This window comes from Selaginella moellendorffii, unplaced genomic scaffold (genome assembly GCF_000143415.4).
Source record: "Selaginella moellendorffii unplaced genomic scaffold, v1.0 SELMOscaffold_57, whole genome shotgun sequence".
NCBI lineage: Eukaryota > Viridiplantae > Streptophyta > Lycopodiopsida > Selaginellales > Selaginellaceae > Selaginella > Selaginella moellendorffii.
In genome coordinates this window covers 945,009-959,020 of record NW_003314318.1, presented here as the reverse complement: position 1 = coordinate 959,020, position 14,012 = coordinate 945,009, and the positions used below count along the sequence as shown (strand labels likewise).

The 14,012-nt window shown below is 47.6% G+C and overlaps 4 protein-coding genes and 1 non-coding gene across 8 annotated transcripts; 1 reads left to right on the top strand and 4 right to left on the bottom strand.

Moving 5' to 3' along the window:
• Positions 1 to 6: 6 nt before the first annotated feature.
• Positions 7 to 79, top strand: TRNAR-ACG. The gene has a single exon. It is a non-coding gene; the product is annotated as a tRNA-Arg (tRNA).
• Positions 80 to 454: 375 nt separating this feature from the next.
• LOC9654799 (developmentally-regulated G-protein 2) lies at positions 455 to 2,798 on the bottom strand. 2 transcript variants are annotated; one of them, XM_024688372.1, is made up of 10 exons: positions 2,652 to 2,798; positions 2,462 to 2,606; positions 2,226 to 2,406; positions 2,114 to 2,170; positions 1,988 to 2,062; positions 1,813 to 1,932; positions 1,588 to 1,758; positions 1,423 to 1,536; positions 1,201 to 1,371; positions 455 to 1,143 (listed from the first exon to the last, which is right to left on the bottom strand). In XM_024688372.1, exons 1-10 carry the CDS (start codon positions 2,719 to 2,721, stop codon positions 1,045 to 1,047), a joined length of 1,203 nt encoding a protein of 400 aa, XP_024544140.1. In that variant the 5' UTR covers positions 2,722 to 2,798; the 3' UTR covers positions 455 to 1,044. The 2 variants fall into 2 exon arrangements, with proteins under 2 accessions (XP_024544140.1, XP_024544141.1); XM_024688373.1 differs by having other exon boundaries at positions 2,462 to 2,589; positions 2,652 to 2,784.
• A 1,900-nt stretch (positions 2,799 to 4,698) lies between these two features.
• Positions 4,699 to 8,762, bottom strand: LOC9654595. Of its 2 annotated transcripts, XM_024688415.1 has the most exons (22): positions 8,637 to 8,762; positions 8,354 to 8,579; positions 8,131 to 8,293; positions 7,848 to 8,081; positions 7,672 to 7,792; positions 7,560 to 7,620; positions 7,415 to 7,513; positions 7,182 to 7,361; positions 7,066 to 7,125; positions 6,847 to 7,008; positions 6,738 to 6,794; positions 6,648 to 6,689; positions 6,449 to 6,598; positions 6,262 to 6,399; positions 6,090 to 6,212; positions 5,913 to 6,041; positions 5,567 to 5,864; positions 5,367 to 5,516; positions 5,252 to 5,310; positions 5,063 to 5,197; positions 4,915 to 5,006; positions 4,699 to 4,860 (listed from the first exon to the last, which is right to left on the bottom strand). In XM_024688415.1, the coding sequence occupies exons 1-22, from the start codon at positions 8,751 to 8,753 to the stop codon at positions 4,792 to 4,794; spliced, it is 2,865 nt and encodes a 954-aa protein (XP_024544183.1). In that variant the 5' UTR covers positions 8,754 to 8,762; the 3' UTR covers positions 4,699 to 4,791. The 2 variants fall into 2 exon arrangements, 1 of the variants encoding a protein (XP_024544183.1); XR_002993997.1 differs by lacking the exons at positions 4,699 to 4,860; positions 4,915 to 5,006 and having other exon boundaries at positions 5,179 to 5,197; positions 5,363 to 5,516.
• Positions 8,763 to 8,823: 61 nt separating this feature from the next.
• LOC112351111 (pentatricopeptide repeat-containing protein At2g45350, chloroplastic-like) lies at positions 8,824 to 10,982 on the bottom strand. 2 transcript variants are annotated; one of them, XM_024688418.1, is made up of 6 exons: positions 9,794 to 10,982; positions 9,466 to 9,564; positions 9,343 to 9,405; positions 9,129 to 9,291; positions 9,030 to 9,052; positions 8,824 to 8,980 (listed from the first exon to the last, which is right to left on the bottom strand). In XM_024688418.1, the coding sequence occupies exons 1-6, from the start codon at positions 10,359 to 10,361 to the stop codon at positions 8,973 to 8,975; spliced, it is 924 nt and encodes a 307-aa protein (XP_024544186.1). In that variant the 5' UTR covers positions 10,362 to 10,982; the 3' UTR covers positions 8,824 to 8,972. The 2 variants fall into 2 exon arrangements, with proteins under 2 accessions (XP_024544186.1, XP_024544185.1); XM_024688417.1 differs by having other exon boundaries at positions 9,030 to 9,291.
• Positions 10,983 to 11,670: 688 nt separating this feature from the next.
• On the bottom strand, positions 11,671 to 12,099 carry LOC9654594 (14-3-3-like protein B). Its single transcript, XM_002983212.2, has 3 exons — positions 12,067 to 12,099; positions 11,868 to 11,990; positions 11,671 to 11,814 (listed from the first exon to the last, which is right to left on the bottom strand). Exons 1-3 carry the CDS (start codon positions 12,085 to 12,087, stop codon positions 11,683 to 11,685), a joined length of 276 nt encoding a protein of 91 aa, XP_002983258.2. The 5' UTR covers positions 12,088 to 12,099; the 3' UTR covers positions 11,671 to 11,682.
• Between the last annotated feature and the right edge of the window lie 1,913 nt (positions 12,100 to 14,012).

Sequence of the window (14,012 nt, the reverse complement as noted above, 5' to 3'; positions counted from 1 at the left end):
ACGTGCGACTCCATGGCCCAATGGATAAGGCGCTGGTCTACGGAACCAGAGATTCTGGGTTCGATCCCCAGTGGAGTCGTCTAAGGTTATAAAAAGGCTCTTTTTTTTTTTTTCTTCTCTCTTTTGCGGCATGGCGTTAACGCTAGTTTTGTGCGTCTTCTTCTTCGTTTCAGTCGATGCTGGTGGCGGCGGCGAATGGGACCACGTTAACAGCCTCCAGGATCTGGACGCTTCCAAGTTCAAGGAATTCGTGTCTCCCATCGTCCAGGTAGCAGCCAACACTTACAGGTATCCAAGTCTCAAGCCCCTCGCTGGATGGATCCCAGCTCCCACTGTGGAGCCGCTCGCTCCAGGCTTCGGTGCTCACGCTCTCGTCTACCAGAAGAAGAACAGCAGTGGTGGAGCTCTCATCGTTGCCTTCCGAGGAACGGACCTCTCGAGCCGAGCAGATCTGTGCGCTGATAAAGTTCTCTTCAATGACAGCCTCCTCGACACCAGTTGCGACGACTTCTCCAGCGAAACTCTCGACTACTTCTCCCAGGCAGTGAGCTACACCCGCAAAGTCTTGGATGCCAATCCTGGAGCACCAGTTCTTCTCACGGGACACAGCCTGGGAGCCGCTCTAGCGATTCTCGTCTCGGCTCACTTCTCCGCCAGCGGCAACGTCATTCCAGTCGTGAGCTTCAGCGCGCCTCCCATGGCCAGAGTTCTCGAGAAAAGATCGCTGGATCTGGGAGCTGCCAAGGAGAGGAAAGTTTACGCTGTTGGTGATGAGTGGGACTTTATCATGTGGCCAGCGAGGAACCAAGTTGGAGTTTTGTGCTTGTACGAGACTGTGCGGCCTTCCCAGTGCCAGAATTGTCACTCCATCAAGACCGACCACTGCTTCCAGTGCTTCGTGAAGACTCATTTCATGAAGCATGTCATCTTTCTGGTGGAGAAGAGCGTCAAGAAACCTCTTTGCTGGGACCTGGGAGTGAGTCTGGTCGGCGAAATCCGATAGTGTGAAAAAGACTAGATACCTCTGGCTAATGCATAGAGAGGCTAGTTTTTCAATGGTGCTTTCTTTTCTCTGTCGGAAATTCTCGCTGGTGCATTGGAATGCGATTTAAATCTCCCCCTGGCTCCATCTTCCTCGGTCTCCTGCTTAAAAGCCGGGAGCTTAGCCAACTCGAAAGACATAAAGAGAGCAAAGCTCACCTTTTTCTTCACTATCTGGACAACGTCTTCGTCTTGGAGGACATGCGTCACTCCACAGCGCTGTGGATAATGCTTGGCGCTTGTCCCCCACACGAGCACATACTTCACGTCTTTGAGTAAGCTGCGATGGATATGGTTGCAAAAATCTTCCACACAGCAACCGCCTCGATCCTGCAGGCCCATAAGATCGCTGAAACGTCGGCGAATAACTCATGGACTTACCGTTGACAACACAACGGGCTCCGAGAAATCTGGTTGCTGACCTTGAGGCTTCGTATAAACTCTTACAAGACCCATGGCCTCCCACATTTTTGCGAGTAGCCGATCCAGGTTTAGCTGGTGGAGTGGAAGTTAAGCTCGTCAAACTAAAACTTTCCCTTCTCTCACCTTCAAGTTGCAGCTGATGACGATGGAGTTTGGCTTTCTGGACAATCGATCCACATCGTCAATGCCAACAACGTCGATTTTGTTGTAGACATAGACGCATTTGATATATTTCCTGTTTCCCTCTATAACGTCGATGAAGTCATCCACCGTCGCGTCCTCCCGGAACAAAACCTGATGAGAAAGAGAAAATGGAAGATGTTATCGGTTTGAAAGCCACAAACATACCTCAGCATTATGAATCTTATACTCGTGGAGTATCTGGTAGCAGAGCTTCTCGTCAATATGAGATAAAGGCACAGTTGTGTTGAAAGCAATTCCTCCGGTTTTTTTCCTTTTGAAATAAATCTACCACATGAAAAACACAATGAACACAAGAGACTGCACGGTACTGCAATCTTACCAAAGGAGGTCTTTTGTTTAAACGCAGGCCAACAGCCTCTAGCTCCCTCGTGAGAATTTGTCTATGCCCTTCACTCTGTGAAGCATTTTCAGAGTAAAGAAACTTGAATCAGACATGGCAGTTTACCTTTGAAGCGTCCAAGACCATCAAAACCAGATCAGAGGACTTAGCAACAGCGATAACCTGCAAGTATGAACGTTAGCAGCCGTGGAACTTTTCTCTAAAAAACCAAGATCACCTGACGCCCACGGCCTTTCCCTTCAGAAGCACCTTCGATAATCCCCGGAAGATCCAAAAGTTGGATCTTTGCATCGTTGTACAAAATGATTCCAGGAATGCACGTCAGTGTCGTGAACTCGTAAGATGCTGCTTCGGAGTGTGTCCCAGTAAGCATTGTTAGCAGCGTCGATTTTCCAACACTGCATAGAGAAAGAAGAAAACTCGACTCAAGGAAAGAAAAAAGAGATTTTTCACCTTGGAAAGCCAATGAGAGCAACGCGACCATGGCCAAATTTCGTGACTTCAAATCCATCGCCGCCAGCGCTGGATCCCTTTGGAGGCTCCAGGAGCTGAGTCCTCAGCTTCGCAAGCTTGGCCTTGAGCTGCCCCAAGTGATACTCTGGAGAAATTCAAACATAAGAGAAATTTCACTAGAATGCGGTACCTGTGGCCTTGTTCTTCTGCGTCCTGGCCATCTCGGCCTCGATCTCTTTGATTTTCTCGATGATGCCCATCGCGATCGAAAGGAGGAATCACTGTAGGCGATGAATCGTGAGTGCCAGGAGGATCGAATTTGTGCCGCGCAGCGCTAGGGCAGAATTTAGGGTTTATGATAAGTAAGAGGATCCTTTTACATTGCCACCTTGGATACATTTTTAGGGTTCTTGAGAGAATGGCGGAGGAGGAGGATCCGCATACTACCTTCCATAAGCAGCTTCCGGTGGCAACTCTCAAGCAGACCATGAAGATGCCCTATCCCGAAGTCCCTGATGCTGTCAAGAAGAGGTTGGTTAGTGAGGCGCTCGCACCGCTTGGCGAGTTGATGCATCGCGGCGGCTATAGTGTGAGGAGCTGGGACATCCCAGCGGTCATGGATTCGTGGTTTGAGCAGCTGCCCGATCAATCCGATCCCACCGGCTCGTTCTTCAGGATCTATGGCTGGAACTACCTCTTCTACATGGTAAAAGTTTTCTGCGGTGAAGGCGAAAGCTTTGGCTCCCTCCAATCGGGCACCATCGCGAGGCCGGAAGGATGTCTGTTTCGCCATGGCTTGGACGCTCCGGTGCTGCTCTTCCTGCTCGACTTCTTCAACCTGCCCGAGAAGCTGGAGCTCGTGCAAGACCGGCTCGTCAACTACATGGAGATAACGGGAGCTCGCGTCGGGGTGCTCACGAATCTCAGCTCGTCGTGGCCGTGCTATCGAGCTGCCGCGGATGAGCTCCTGGTCTCGCCGCGCGTGGATAATCCGCTCATGGCGTTCGGCTTCGCGATGGAGGTGGCGAGGAGCTTGCATGGACTGCCACTGCTGACGCCGGAAGTGAGGAGCTTGCTGCCTAAGCTCGACTACTCTCCAGTCCTGGAGATCCTGGGGCTCGTGTGCAAGCAGAGCAACATCGATCCACGCAAGATCGTCGACAAGGCAGTCACGGACGACGGATTCAAGTTCGAGGATCTGAGCGACGTGGAGACGCTGCCGCTGCATCGCTGTGGGAACACTAACCGCACGGTGGTGGCCGTTCGGGCAAAGTACGCTGGACAGGACGTGGTGGTGAAGATCAGGGACTTGACGAGTCAGTTCAGGGCCGGTACCAATTTCGCTCTGTCCAGGCTTGCCCTGGAGGTGGATTGCTACATGAAGCTCAGGCACATACAGGGGTCTGCGGTTCCCAAGCTTCTGTCGTGGGGGTTCCTCAAGGGGGCGATGTTCGTCTTCGTTATGATGAGCGACGGTGGCATCAGCGAGCTGGAGCAGTGGTCCAATCCTTCCAAGGCCATTTTCAGCGACCAGGAGGAGACTCTGAGACAGGCGATGGAGTGCTTGCGCGAGATTCACAAGCGGGGGATTGCCATCTACGACATGAACACGTCCAAGGTTGTGAGCAAAGTGGACGAGGCTGGGAAGCTCCGTGTTAAGCTGGTTGGATTTGGCAGAGCCCGAGTTATGCAGGTTTTGTCTCAAGAGTGGTATGAAGCTACTGCCCGTGACCTTGCCCTGCTCAAGAAAGCGTGCCATGAACTGAAGAAAAATTCCGAGAAGTTCTAGCTTCTATTAAAAAAAGTTAGAAACGCAAATCTTGAATTTTGCAAATAAATGCAATATAAATATGACATTTGGTAGTGTTTGGAGGATCTTTGAAAAGATTAAGAAAGAAATATATTAAAAGAAAAAATATTTTTCAATTATTAATTTACTACAATCCACAGTGCAGATAGAAATTCTTTGCACTCGACTCAAGTTTTCACCCTTAGTTTGCTCAGTAGGTTTTTAATAGAAAGTTGTCAGCAATTCTGGTGCATTGATGGTTTGTCTTTCAACTAGGTAATGTATGATCTCATGGTGAGGAATCCAACAATTTAGATGTAGATATGACAAAGAGTGGTTAGATGAGTATAGGACTATTACATTTAATTAATATGATGAAGTATGGTTTGGGTTGCCAAATGTGAGCTTTGAAAGTCAATTGCGAGGGTCTTACATGAACTCTAGAAGATTATCAAGTGAGTTTTTCTTGTACACTCAGAAGAAGATTTTCAAGTACACTACAATTTTTTTCTTATTAACGGATGCTAAACGACCCCGCAATTTATAACTCTACAGTGTCCATTACCAGTTGCTGGAGTATTTCCTTGAAGCCCTGCATGTGCTTGGCAGCCTGTGAGCAGTGTTAATACACTCGCAGTTTTAAAACCGGCTACATTCAACAAACCTTTCGGACGGCAAGAATCTTGGATTCTGCTTCGCTGAGAAGTTCTTCGCCCCTCATTTGCATTTGCGCAATCAATTTTCTCTGTGTTAGCTCTGATCCAAGAAAACACTCGTTTGGTAAAAACATGCAACAGAGAGAAAGAGCCTACTTCGTTTTTCCGACAAGGCGTTGAGTTCGTCGTCAGTACATTCCATCTGAGTCTGGATTTGCTCTAATTGTTCGCTGTGGTGCTTGAACAAGTTGTCAAAATCTTCACAGAGCTTCTTGAAGCTCTTGGCTTTCTCTGAAAATGATATCAGAAGCGAGCCTAAACCAGGTTTGCTCCACATTAACATACCATGCAGGTCCAGTTCTATCCGACCAAGCTTGTCTCTACATTGTTGAGCATAATCATCCCTGTAGTTTAAAGGAGTTACACAACCTTACCAACAACAAATGAAGAGCTTACGTACGTGCCCTTCTTAATCTGTAGCTCAACAGAGGCTGCCTCCGATTTGATCGCCTCCGAGGTGGAAGTTATTATATGAGCAGTTTTATCACGAACTCGAGACTGCAACTTCTTCTTGAACTTGTTCAGCATGTTCGCAAAGAGCACAACGACCCTGAAAGAAGTTTCGATCAGTACAAATCCTGAGGTGCAAAGAATTTTTACCGATCCATGTCATCATCATCGCAGGGATCGCAAATTGGAGACTCTGGAGTAACACTGTTGTCCTTCTCAAATTTTGGACGCTTTGTTTCTGAAGCCAAATTCACGTGTTCTATGCCGCTTGTCAACTCTGCAAGTGTATACCGCCTGCGCCGCCGGGTCTTGATCTCTGTCATCTCTTTCGTGGCGCTAAACAATGGCTTGCCAAATTCAACTGGTGGTGCAGCGTCATTGCTTGGTGCTGGAGGAAGCTCCCTCTCACGGAACAGCTTGGCGGGTCTGTCATTTTCTGAGAGCTCGACTGCACATTAAACCTTAGCGATCTTAAAGACAAGTACTCCAAGATTACCTTCTACGACCATCTCTTTCGTGGCGCTAATCAATGGCTTGCCAAATTCAAGTGGTGGTGCAGCGTCATTGCTTGGTGCTGGCCTCTCACGAAACAGCTTGGCGGGTCTGTCATTTACTGAGAGATCGACTGCACATAAAACCTTAGCGATCTTAAAGACAAGTACTCCGAGGTTACCTTCTACTACCATCTCTTTCGTGGCGTTAAACAATGGCTTGCCAAATTCAAGTGGTGCAGCGTCATTGGTTGGTGCTGGAGGAAGCTCCCTTTCACGAAACAGCTTGGCGGGTTTGTCATATTCTGAACATAAAACCTTAGCGACAAATCGAGGATAATAATCAGAGGTTACCTTCTGCTATAATCCCTTTCGTGGCGCTAACCAATGGGTTGCCAAATTCCAGCGGTGGTGCAGCGTCATTGTTTGGTGCTGGAAGAAGCTCCCTCTCACGAAACAGCTTGGCGGGTTTATCGTTTTCTGATAGCTCGACTGCACATGAAACCTTAACGACAAGTCAAGAATAATAATCAGAGGTTACCTTCTGCTATCATCTCTTTCGTGGCGCTAAACAATGGCTTAAGTGGTGCTGCAGCCTCTTTGGTTGGTCTTGGAGGAAGCTTCCTCTCACGAAACAGCTTGGTGGGTTTGTCATTTTCTGATAGCTCGACTGCACATAAAACCTTTTCCTCTGCAATGTAAAGCATTCAGCACTATCAATAGGTACCTGATTCGCCTACCTGGCTTCTGTGTTTTAGGCGCCGCTTTCTTCCTCGGCCGACCTGCAAATAGTGCTGTTAAAGAATGATAATAAGCTGGCATCGTAGTACCTCGTGCTCTAGTGTGAATCGGGGCCTGGATCTGCCTTTGCACGCTGGGACTTCTCTCTGCCACAAGAAAAAACAGAATTACCAATGTATTACAGAACTTCTTTGATACCTTGGATGACCTTGAGTTTGTCGATCGCTTTCTTTGTTGGTCCATCAAGCATAGCCTTCAACTTGCTACGAAGGTGGCCAACGTTTTCTTTTTCCTCAACCTCTGCTACATCGGGAATTGAATGAGAGGGTACCTCCGGCGAATGCGGAACTTTCACGTTGTCTAAGGGTAAGTCAACAGCCGCTGGCACCAAACAGGGATATTACAAAAGACCTCTACCTTTAGTGTCCGTATCAAGCCCTGGTACTACGTTGTCGATAGTCGTTGGTACAAGTACATCTACAAATAGAAACTTGAGAATTTAGAAGAAAACCTTTCTCGGAGAAAACCGCTACCTCTTGTAGTTTTGTCGTCTGCGCAACCGGACATGATTGGGAAGTCTGTAATTCTTGGCAGAGGCACCGCAATTCCTATTGATGTCTTGCCCGTCCAAGGAATCTGACTACTTGATGGTGGAACTGTTGCATTTAGCGAGGACAGCCTTGCCCTGCAGCACTCATAAGCGAGCCTTGCATCTTCATCCAGGCAAAAGACTTTAGAACCGCTCATTCGATAAACCAACGCATACCTTCTGAAGAAAACCGAAAGCGTGCTATAGTTCTTGTTGGAACGGCAGCATCGTCCTGAGGCTTCCAAATAACGAGCTCCAAAGATGACGAGGAGAGCACTAAATCATCATAGCTAGCTTAGCCGTACTTGTGAGTGTAACTCACCTTTGATCTCTTTGATATTCTTAAAATCAAAATCCATTATCTCTGCAGCGCCTTCAAACTCCTGTTAAGTTTGACCTCAGAAACAACTTTGATTGTAATTGCACTCTCTTACTTTGCTTGGTGAGTTTGTGTAGTAGCTGATATGATCCACTCCGATATGCACCCATACTTCTTCGTGAGGAGTATGTTCGTTGCCATCGATGAAAACTTGTAAGGCTCGAAAGGAATGAACGCTACAGCATAGAAAAATCCGCACAGTGAGTCAGAAAGTCAGCACTCTGCTCTCACCTTCTCGATGCTCCCAGGGACTCATTGACCAAGTTAACGAAGTTCCTAATGCCGGTCTTGACATCTGGCCTTTTCATCTCGTGCATGGATAGCATTGCCCTCTTCGCAGCATCGTCATCGACTATATCCAGGAGCCTCTTGTGTCTCCTTGTTAATCGAAAAAGTATCTCCGCAGCACTAGCTTGAAGTTGGAAGTCTCCACACTTCGGGAGAAAAACCTTGAAAAGCTTGTAGCTGCATGAAAACGTTAGAAACGTAAACTGGAATGCATAGCCGAACTCACCATCCAGTCACGTGAAGTATCAGAAACTTCTGGTTCTCGGCCGATCGAGTAATCAAGGCACAAAGAGTCTCCACAGAAGCCCGCTTGAGTTTTAAAGACCCCGACTTAGCGCAAGCCAACGTAAGAAGCCTGGTGATGAAGTGCTTCCCAGAAAGAACTTTGCCTGTGTAACGAAAGAAAAAGGAAAATCACTAAGGCCTCATCTCTACATACGACCGCTCACCTTGAGGATGATCGCTTAGATCTTCGATGACAAACAAAAGCTGCAAATTCAACGACAAGACCTCCCTCCGAGTGAAATCCCCAGTGACAAGATTATCATAGAGCTTCGCCAGCGCTTCGAAAAACTCCTCAGTCACGAGAATTTCAGGACGCTGAATAGATTGGAGCCGCGTCAGCAATTCCTCCAAACGCCCACAGTGCCGCCGCTGGAAGCTATGGATTTGGACCTGAAGAGCGGCCACAGCTACTGTGAAAAAGAATCGCCTATACCAAGAAACACTCACATTCTCCAGGACGCCGCGTAGCCACGCGAGGTCCAGCTCCACCGACGAATTCGGATCCAATGCGTTGATAATCTCTTCGACATCCCCGGCAGCCGGATCCATCCGTGGCGATTCCATCGCGCACTCATCCAGAAAAACCCTAGCTAGCTCAAATACCCTGGACTGGGCGGGAAAACGATAGTACACGTAAAAGAATCGTGGCCGTCAAAGTGTGCGTTGGTCAATTAACGGTAGAAACAATCGGTTCTCTGTGATATTCTCATGGCCAGAATTACACAAGGTGTGTCCAACGATTGCTCCCAGCGTAAATCCCACAGCGTTTTTGTGAGCAGCAAGCTAGAAATCTAAGGAAGAAATTTCTAAGTTGGATCAAGCAAAAAAATGTAAACTTACTGGCAATCGTTGCGATCCGGCTTCTATCTCCCATTCCGCCAAAAAGGTGAAGGCTTGATTTTGATCAGCCAGAAAATGAAACCTTGGAAATGAGTATACCTCCAAAAAGATTGGAGCGCAGAAAAATTTTCGGATTCTTGACTTTCCATGCGTGCTGCCTTCCAGTTTCTCCTCGACCTGCGGGAACGAAAAAGGAAAGCTTGTATATAGCCCGACTTCCACGCTATATACAATAGCCGCAATCCAAAGAAAGTATACAACACTGCAACAAGGAAAAACTGAGGAAAAGAAAGGAACGAAGAGAAATCCATACCAGTGGCAAAACTATTGATGTGCCTTCGTGAGATAAGATTCTTCCAAGAACGGTGCAGAAAACCTGTTAGCAAAAGAATAAAAGCACCTGAGTAAACAGGAAAGAAAGCTTACGAGAACTTACAGTCATGAGAGCAAGCACGGTGAGAGCTCCAGAAAGAACTATGGCTCGCGGATGCCTCATCGCCATTAGAGCTGCGATGATGAAAGTCTCGTCTCCAATCTACCAGAGGAGCACGCATCAGGCCTAAAGCAGCAAGCATTAGCAACGGAGAGTTCCGGGAAGAGCAAACGTTACCTCGCTGACAATAATCATAGAAAAGCTTGAGAACACAACGTCCAGCAAGCCATACCCGCTGAAAATCTCCGGTGCTTGGATCAAGACCCCATTACAATTTCATGTTCTCATCCATAGAAATCTAGAAACGAACACAAGGAAGAAAGCATCTTACCTGTGCATTTCGCCAGCCTTTCCAGGTGACAACGCTCCTGGACAGGATCTTGCCGAAAAGGGCGATTGTCGCTGCTCTGGGCATAAGACGCAATCGCGATGTTCCAGGAGACGACGTCGCGGTGTCGCATGAACGAGTGGAAGATCTCTCGAGCACCGTTCTGGGCGAATGCTCGAAACATTGCGTTGCCAGACGAAGTTCCTCGCTGCGGCATTCTCTCGAAGATCTGGAGGGCGCTCTTGGCGTCGCACGAAAGGTCATAGCCGGCGTTGCAAGAGAGCACGGGTATCTCGTGAAAGAGTTTGCTCGCGTGGTCCATATGCCCGGCTTGGACATCAGCGTGGATCATAGAGTTCCAAGTCACGACGCTCTTCTCTGCCAGGGAATCGAAGAACCACCGAGCTCGATCGTGCTCGCCACCGTGAATTAACGCCACCATCATCGAAGTGGAAGTGATAACATTGCACTGCTCCATGGGATCAAACACCGCAATCGCTTCACCTAGATGCCCATGCTGGGCATATGTGCCGATCCTCCCGTTTCCAGCCACAACGTCTTCTTCGGGCATTCGATCGGACAGCGTTTTGACCTCTTCCAGATGCCCTTTAGAGCATAGCCTTGGATAGCAATGTTCCAGGAGAGAACGCTTTGCTGTGCCATCCTCTCAAACACAAGTCCCGCGCGATCCTCTTGCCCGCTCCGCACAAAAGCGTTTATCAGGACGTTCATGTGATCCCTGTGAGGAAGAAATCGATGGCGTGGTCGAGATCGCGTGGCAATCCTGTCTAAAAGCCAGAGGCAGCAATCCATATGCCCGTTTCAAGTATACGCTTGGATCATCGTTGACCGCAGATCTCTGTGGCGTGCTCTCGATCTCTCGCCGAATCCACCATGCCGGCGGGCGACGATCATGTTATTCCACGAGAAGACATTGCATCGCTCCAGCTTCCTGAAACCTCTCGCATTTGGTGTACATGTGAACGAGGAGATTGCCCAACAGGGCCTGTGAATCCATGCCATGATCGGCGAGCACGGAATGGATTCGCCGCCCCTCGAGCAGCGCCTTGGATCCGCACTGCCGCAAGAGAAACGCGCAGAGATCTCCATCCGGATCGCATCGCTGCTGCTCGATTTGCATCACGGCCTCACGCAAATCTGCTCTTTTCAACCTCGCCATTCCTCAATGATATTTCTGCGCCAAAACACTTAGTGTTCAGGGTTTAGTGTTTTCACTCGGCATAAGTAAATTTTATCAAAATGTAAAGTTTACCTGAACTTTCGTTATAATATACAGTATAATATTTGGAGTGATTACCTTCGTATAACATAGTATAATATTTTGTCTATATTATCGTCATTACTTGAAATTTAAATCACTTGATTATCGTCATTAACACACCCTTTAATCTTCCTATATAAACTTTTGCCTAAACAAAGTGCTCATTTTAGATTGTGAGATTGTTTCAAAGGGACAAGTGTATCACACTAAGGCCATGAGACAATAATTCTATTCAAAAGATCTTCTCTACTAACGCACGAACAATCGGCAATGAGATAAGCTCAAAAATAATGACGCTACACGATGCGCATTTACAAGCTTTGGGAAGAACTTATCAGGCTAGAATACATATCCTTGAGAAAACAATGTGCGTGAATCCCTTCTTCTGTCCATTCAGGGCTTGGATTCGAGCCGGGGACGTTCTGTTCCTGGTGGCTCGTCTTGCGTACGGCAGGAAACTATATATATGAATTCTCTCCAATACCAAGCCTGAAACTGAGTTTCAATGTCAAACCGAGTTCTATCACTGCTGAGTTTCCCTTGGAATCATCCGAGTTGCAACACTAGGCAATTGTCGGCAAACCTAGGCACAGGTCTTAGAATTCACAACTTAGAGGGATGATTCAATACTCATTCTCGTCCAAACCGCGAGGTTTTGCCGGAGGAGCTCCATGATCCGGCTGGTTTCCCTCCGGGGCTCCTTCCCCGACGCCTCCACTTTGGCCTGTGCCTCATCAATAGCCTGAAAAAACAATGCAGCAGGATTAGCGCAAGAAACAACGTACGCTTGCATACCTGCTGTGCCACAAAACAAGCCCGATCCAGAGAGTTGAGATGCTCGAAGCAAAACGCCGACAAGTTCAGCGCGAGTCCCAGTCGGAAGGAGTGCGTCGGAGGAAGCTCCGCAAAAGCATGCTCCTGACACATTCAAAACCAGATGTTGTCAAAACCAAAAGAAAAAGAGCTATGAAAACCATAAAATAAAAAAAAATACCTGGGCGATCTTGAAGGCCATGAGGGTGGCTTGTTCGGCCTCCTCGCGTTGTTGGCCGGTCTTCAAATCGACGAGGTAGCGATTGTAGTCGGCCTTCATCTTGAGATACAAGACCAACGACTCGCCGGTTGAGGACGTCGACATGAGGTGTGCGTCGACGACAGCGAGCATGGCCTTGACGGTGTCCTCGTTGCAATTGTTTTGCTCAACATACGACGTGATCCGCAGCAACCCACTTCTCGCTCCCCCTGCCAGCGCCATGAATGTCAGCAAATACCGCTCCTCTTTCTCCAATCTGGAGAACTCTCTCAACAAGTGGAGATCGTTAAGATACGGGCAGCTTTGATGGCGCTTGTCAACAATGCTCTCAATTCTGGGGCTTGGGACATATCCTTCTTTCACCATCTCATCAGCAAGCTCTGCTATGTATTCCCCTTTGCGACCAGCCATCCTATACAGTCCCAAGCGATTCAAGCCATCACTCATATCACCCCTCCTGACTCTCTTGGTATATCTTTCATCCTCTGCCGGGAGGAGCACATCAAATTCTATGATGAGCTTCTCAAACATCTCCTTGGTGCGCCTGTAGCCCAGATCCTTCATTAGTCTGAACACCTGTATAAACTCAACCATGGCCATCCACATCATTGGGCTCTGAATGAACTCTGCATATGTTTCCTCCTTGCATCTATAAAGTTTAGGCTCCAAAAGCATGGAGGCTGCCCTATTGGGGAATCCTTCTCTAAGACAAGCGCGTACCACTCTATCATACTCACAGTCCAACGCCAAGCAGAAGCCGATAAGATCTGAAGCATTTAGCTTCTCCTGTAAAACATCCCAAACGCGCTCTGGAAACATCCTACAAAAGATGTGTGTATACTTAATCTTGAACGTTGACTCTTGCTTTCCCATACCCTGCCCTTAGGGTTGTCAGCAAAAACAGTTTATTTAAAGCCAACAAGTAATTACCTTTTTCCTTTTCACCATCTGAAGGCAGCTAATGCCATATGGCAGCAGCATCTCTCTGATCAGTACTCAGCACGGCTGCCGCTGTGGAATCCAATGCCGCTGCAGAAGGGAGACTATTAAAGCGAAAACTAAAGGCAGCATAGTTAAGCTTTTACTTGTTTCTGTTGATCACAGTATCAACTGCAGCCTTTACGTCTCTGGAACATTGTGCATGAGAAGGGAAAAAGATAAACAAACTGTTCGGGATCGCGACTTACGGCACTGATGTACTGGAAACATGTACCAAACGAACAACCTTTCCAGACATGATGACAATGTGTATCTTGCGGCATCCTGGCTAGAGAGAAAAGTCGAAGATCTTACTGAGCAAATACCGTACCATATGCAGAAGCTTGCCAAACCGTTCTCCACCCTGGCCTACAAAGAGAGGTTGGAAAACACACAGAGAGCAAGGGGGCTCACCTCTTGGATGATGGCAATGCGCAAAATCAAATTTTGCGAGTGGAAAGAAATTTCTCTGGCCTGCTGTTGGAGAGACTAACCACGCGAACCCTGTGCCAGCTGTGTACTTCTCCTGTGGCCACCTGAAGCGTGCTCGTCGGCCTCATAACACTCGGTCTTAGTCGCAACTTTGCGAGGCCTTCTCCTTGAGTAGACAGCCTTGTTCATATTGCGCTTCATTTGTATATCGTCCACGTCCTGCCTGCTCTTCCTCGGGCTTGTAAGCATCCTCCAGCGACTCATAGCGAGGGTTTACCTTCATCAAGTTTTCTCATCATTTGGAGAGGTGGATGGTATAAATCTATAAATACATATATATCTATATTTGTATAATATTTAGACTAGCTACTTAAGATTAAATCTGGTTGTGAGGTCCAAATGTATGGTTATAATGCTGTATACGAATATTAATGTAATGGGATTTTGATACCCGTCCGATTGATTTCAATCAAGACCACTCACTCTTATATATAAGC

Coding starts and splice junctions, on each gene's coding strand:
- LOC9654799 (XM_024688372.1), bottom strand. CDS start 2,721: ATGGGCATCATCGAGAAAATCAAAGAGATCGAGGCCGAGATGGCCAGG. Junction 1,537..1,587: donor TCATCAGCTGCAACTTGAAG/GTGAGAGAAGGG, acceptor CCACTCCACCAG/CTAAACCTGGATCGGCTACT. Junction 1,144..1,200: donor TCCAGATAGTGAAGAAAAAG/GTGAGCTTTGCT, acceptor GCTTTTAAGCAG/GAGACCGAGGAAGATGGAGC.
- LOC9654595 (XM_024688415.1), bottom strand. CDS start 8,753: ATGGAATCGCCACGGATGGATCCGGCTGCCGGGGATGTCGAAGAGATT. Junction 7,793..7,847: donor TCCCTGGGAGCATCGAGAAG/GTGAGAGCAGAG, acceptor TCTATGCTGTAG/CGTTCATTCCTTTCGAGCCT. Junction 7,126..7,181: donor AGACGACAAAACTACAAGAG/GTAGCGGTTTTC, acceptor TTCTATTTGTAG/ATGTACTTGTACCAACGACT.
- LOC112351111 (XM_024688417.1), bottom strand. CDS start 10,361: ATGCCCGAAGAAGACGTTGTGGCTGGAAACGGGAGGATCGGCACATAT. Junction 9,406..9,465: donor CCGTGCTTGCTCTCATGACT/GTAAGTTCTCGT, acceptor TTTTGCTAACAG/GTTTTCTGCACCGTTCTTGG. Junction 9,292..9,342: donor CATCAATAGTTTTGCCACTG/GTATGGATTTCT, acceptor TCCTTGTTGCAG/TGTTGTATACTTTCTTTGGA.
- LOC9654594 (XM_002983212.2), bottom strand. CDS start 12,087: ATGGCCTTCAAGATCGCCCAG. Junction 11,991..12,066: donor TGGCCTTCAAGATCGCCCAG/GTATTTTTTTTT, acceptor TGAATGTGTCAG/GAGCATGCTTTTGCGGAGCT. Junction 11,815..11,867: donor CTTGTTTTGTGGCACAGCAG/GTATGCAAGCGT, acceptor TTGTTTTTTCAG/GCTATTGATGAGGCACAGGC.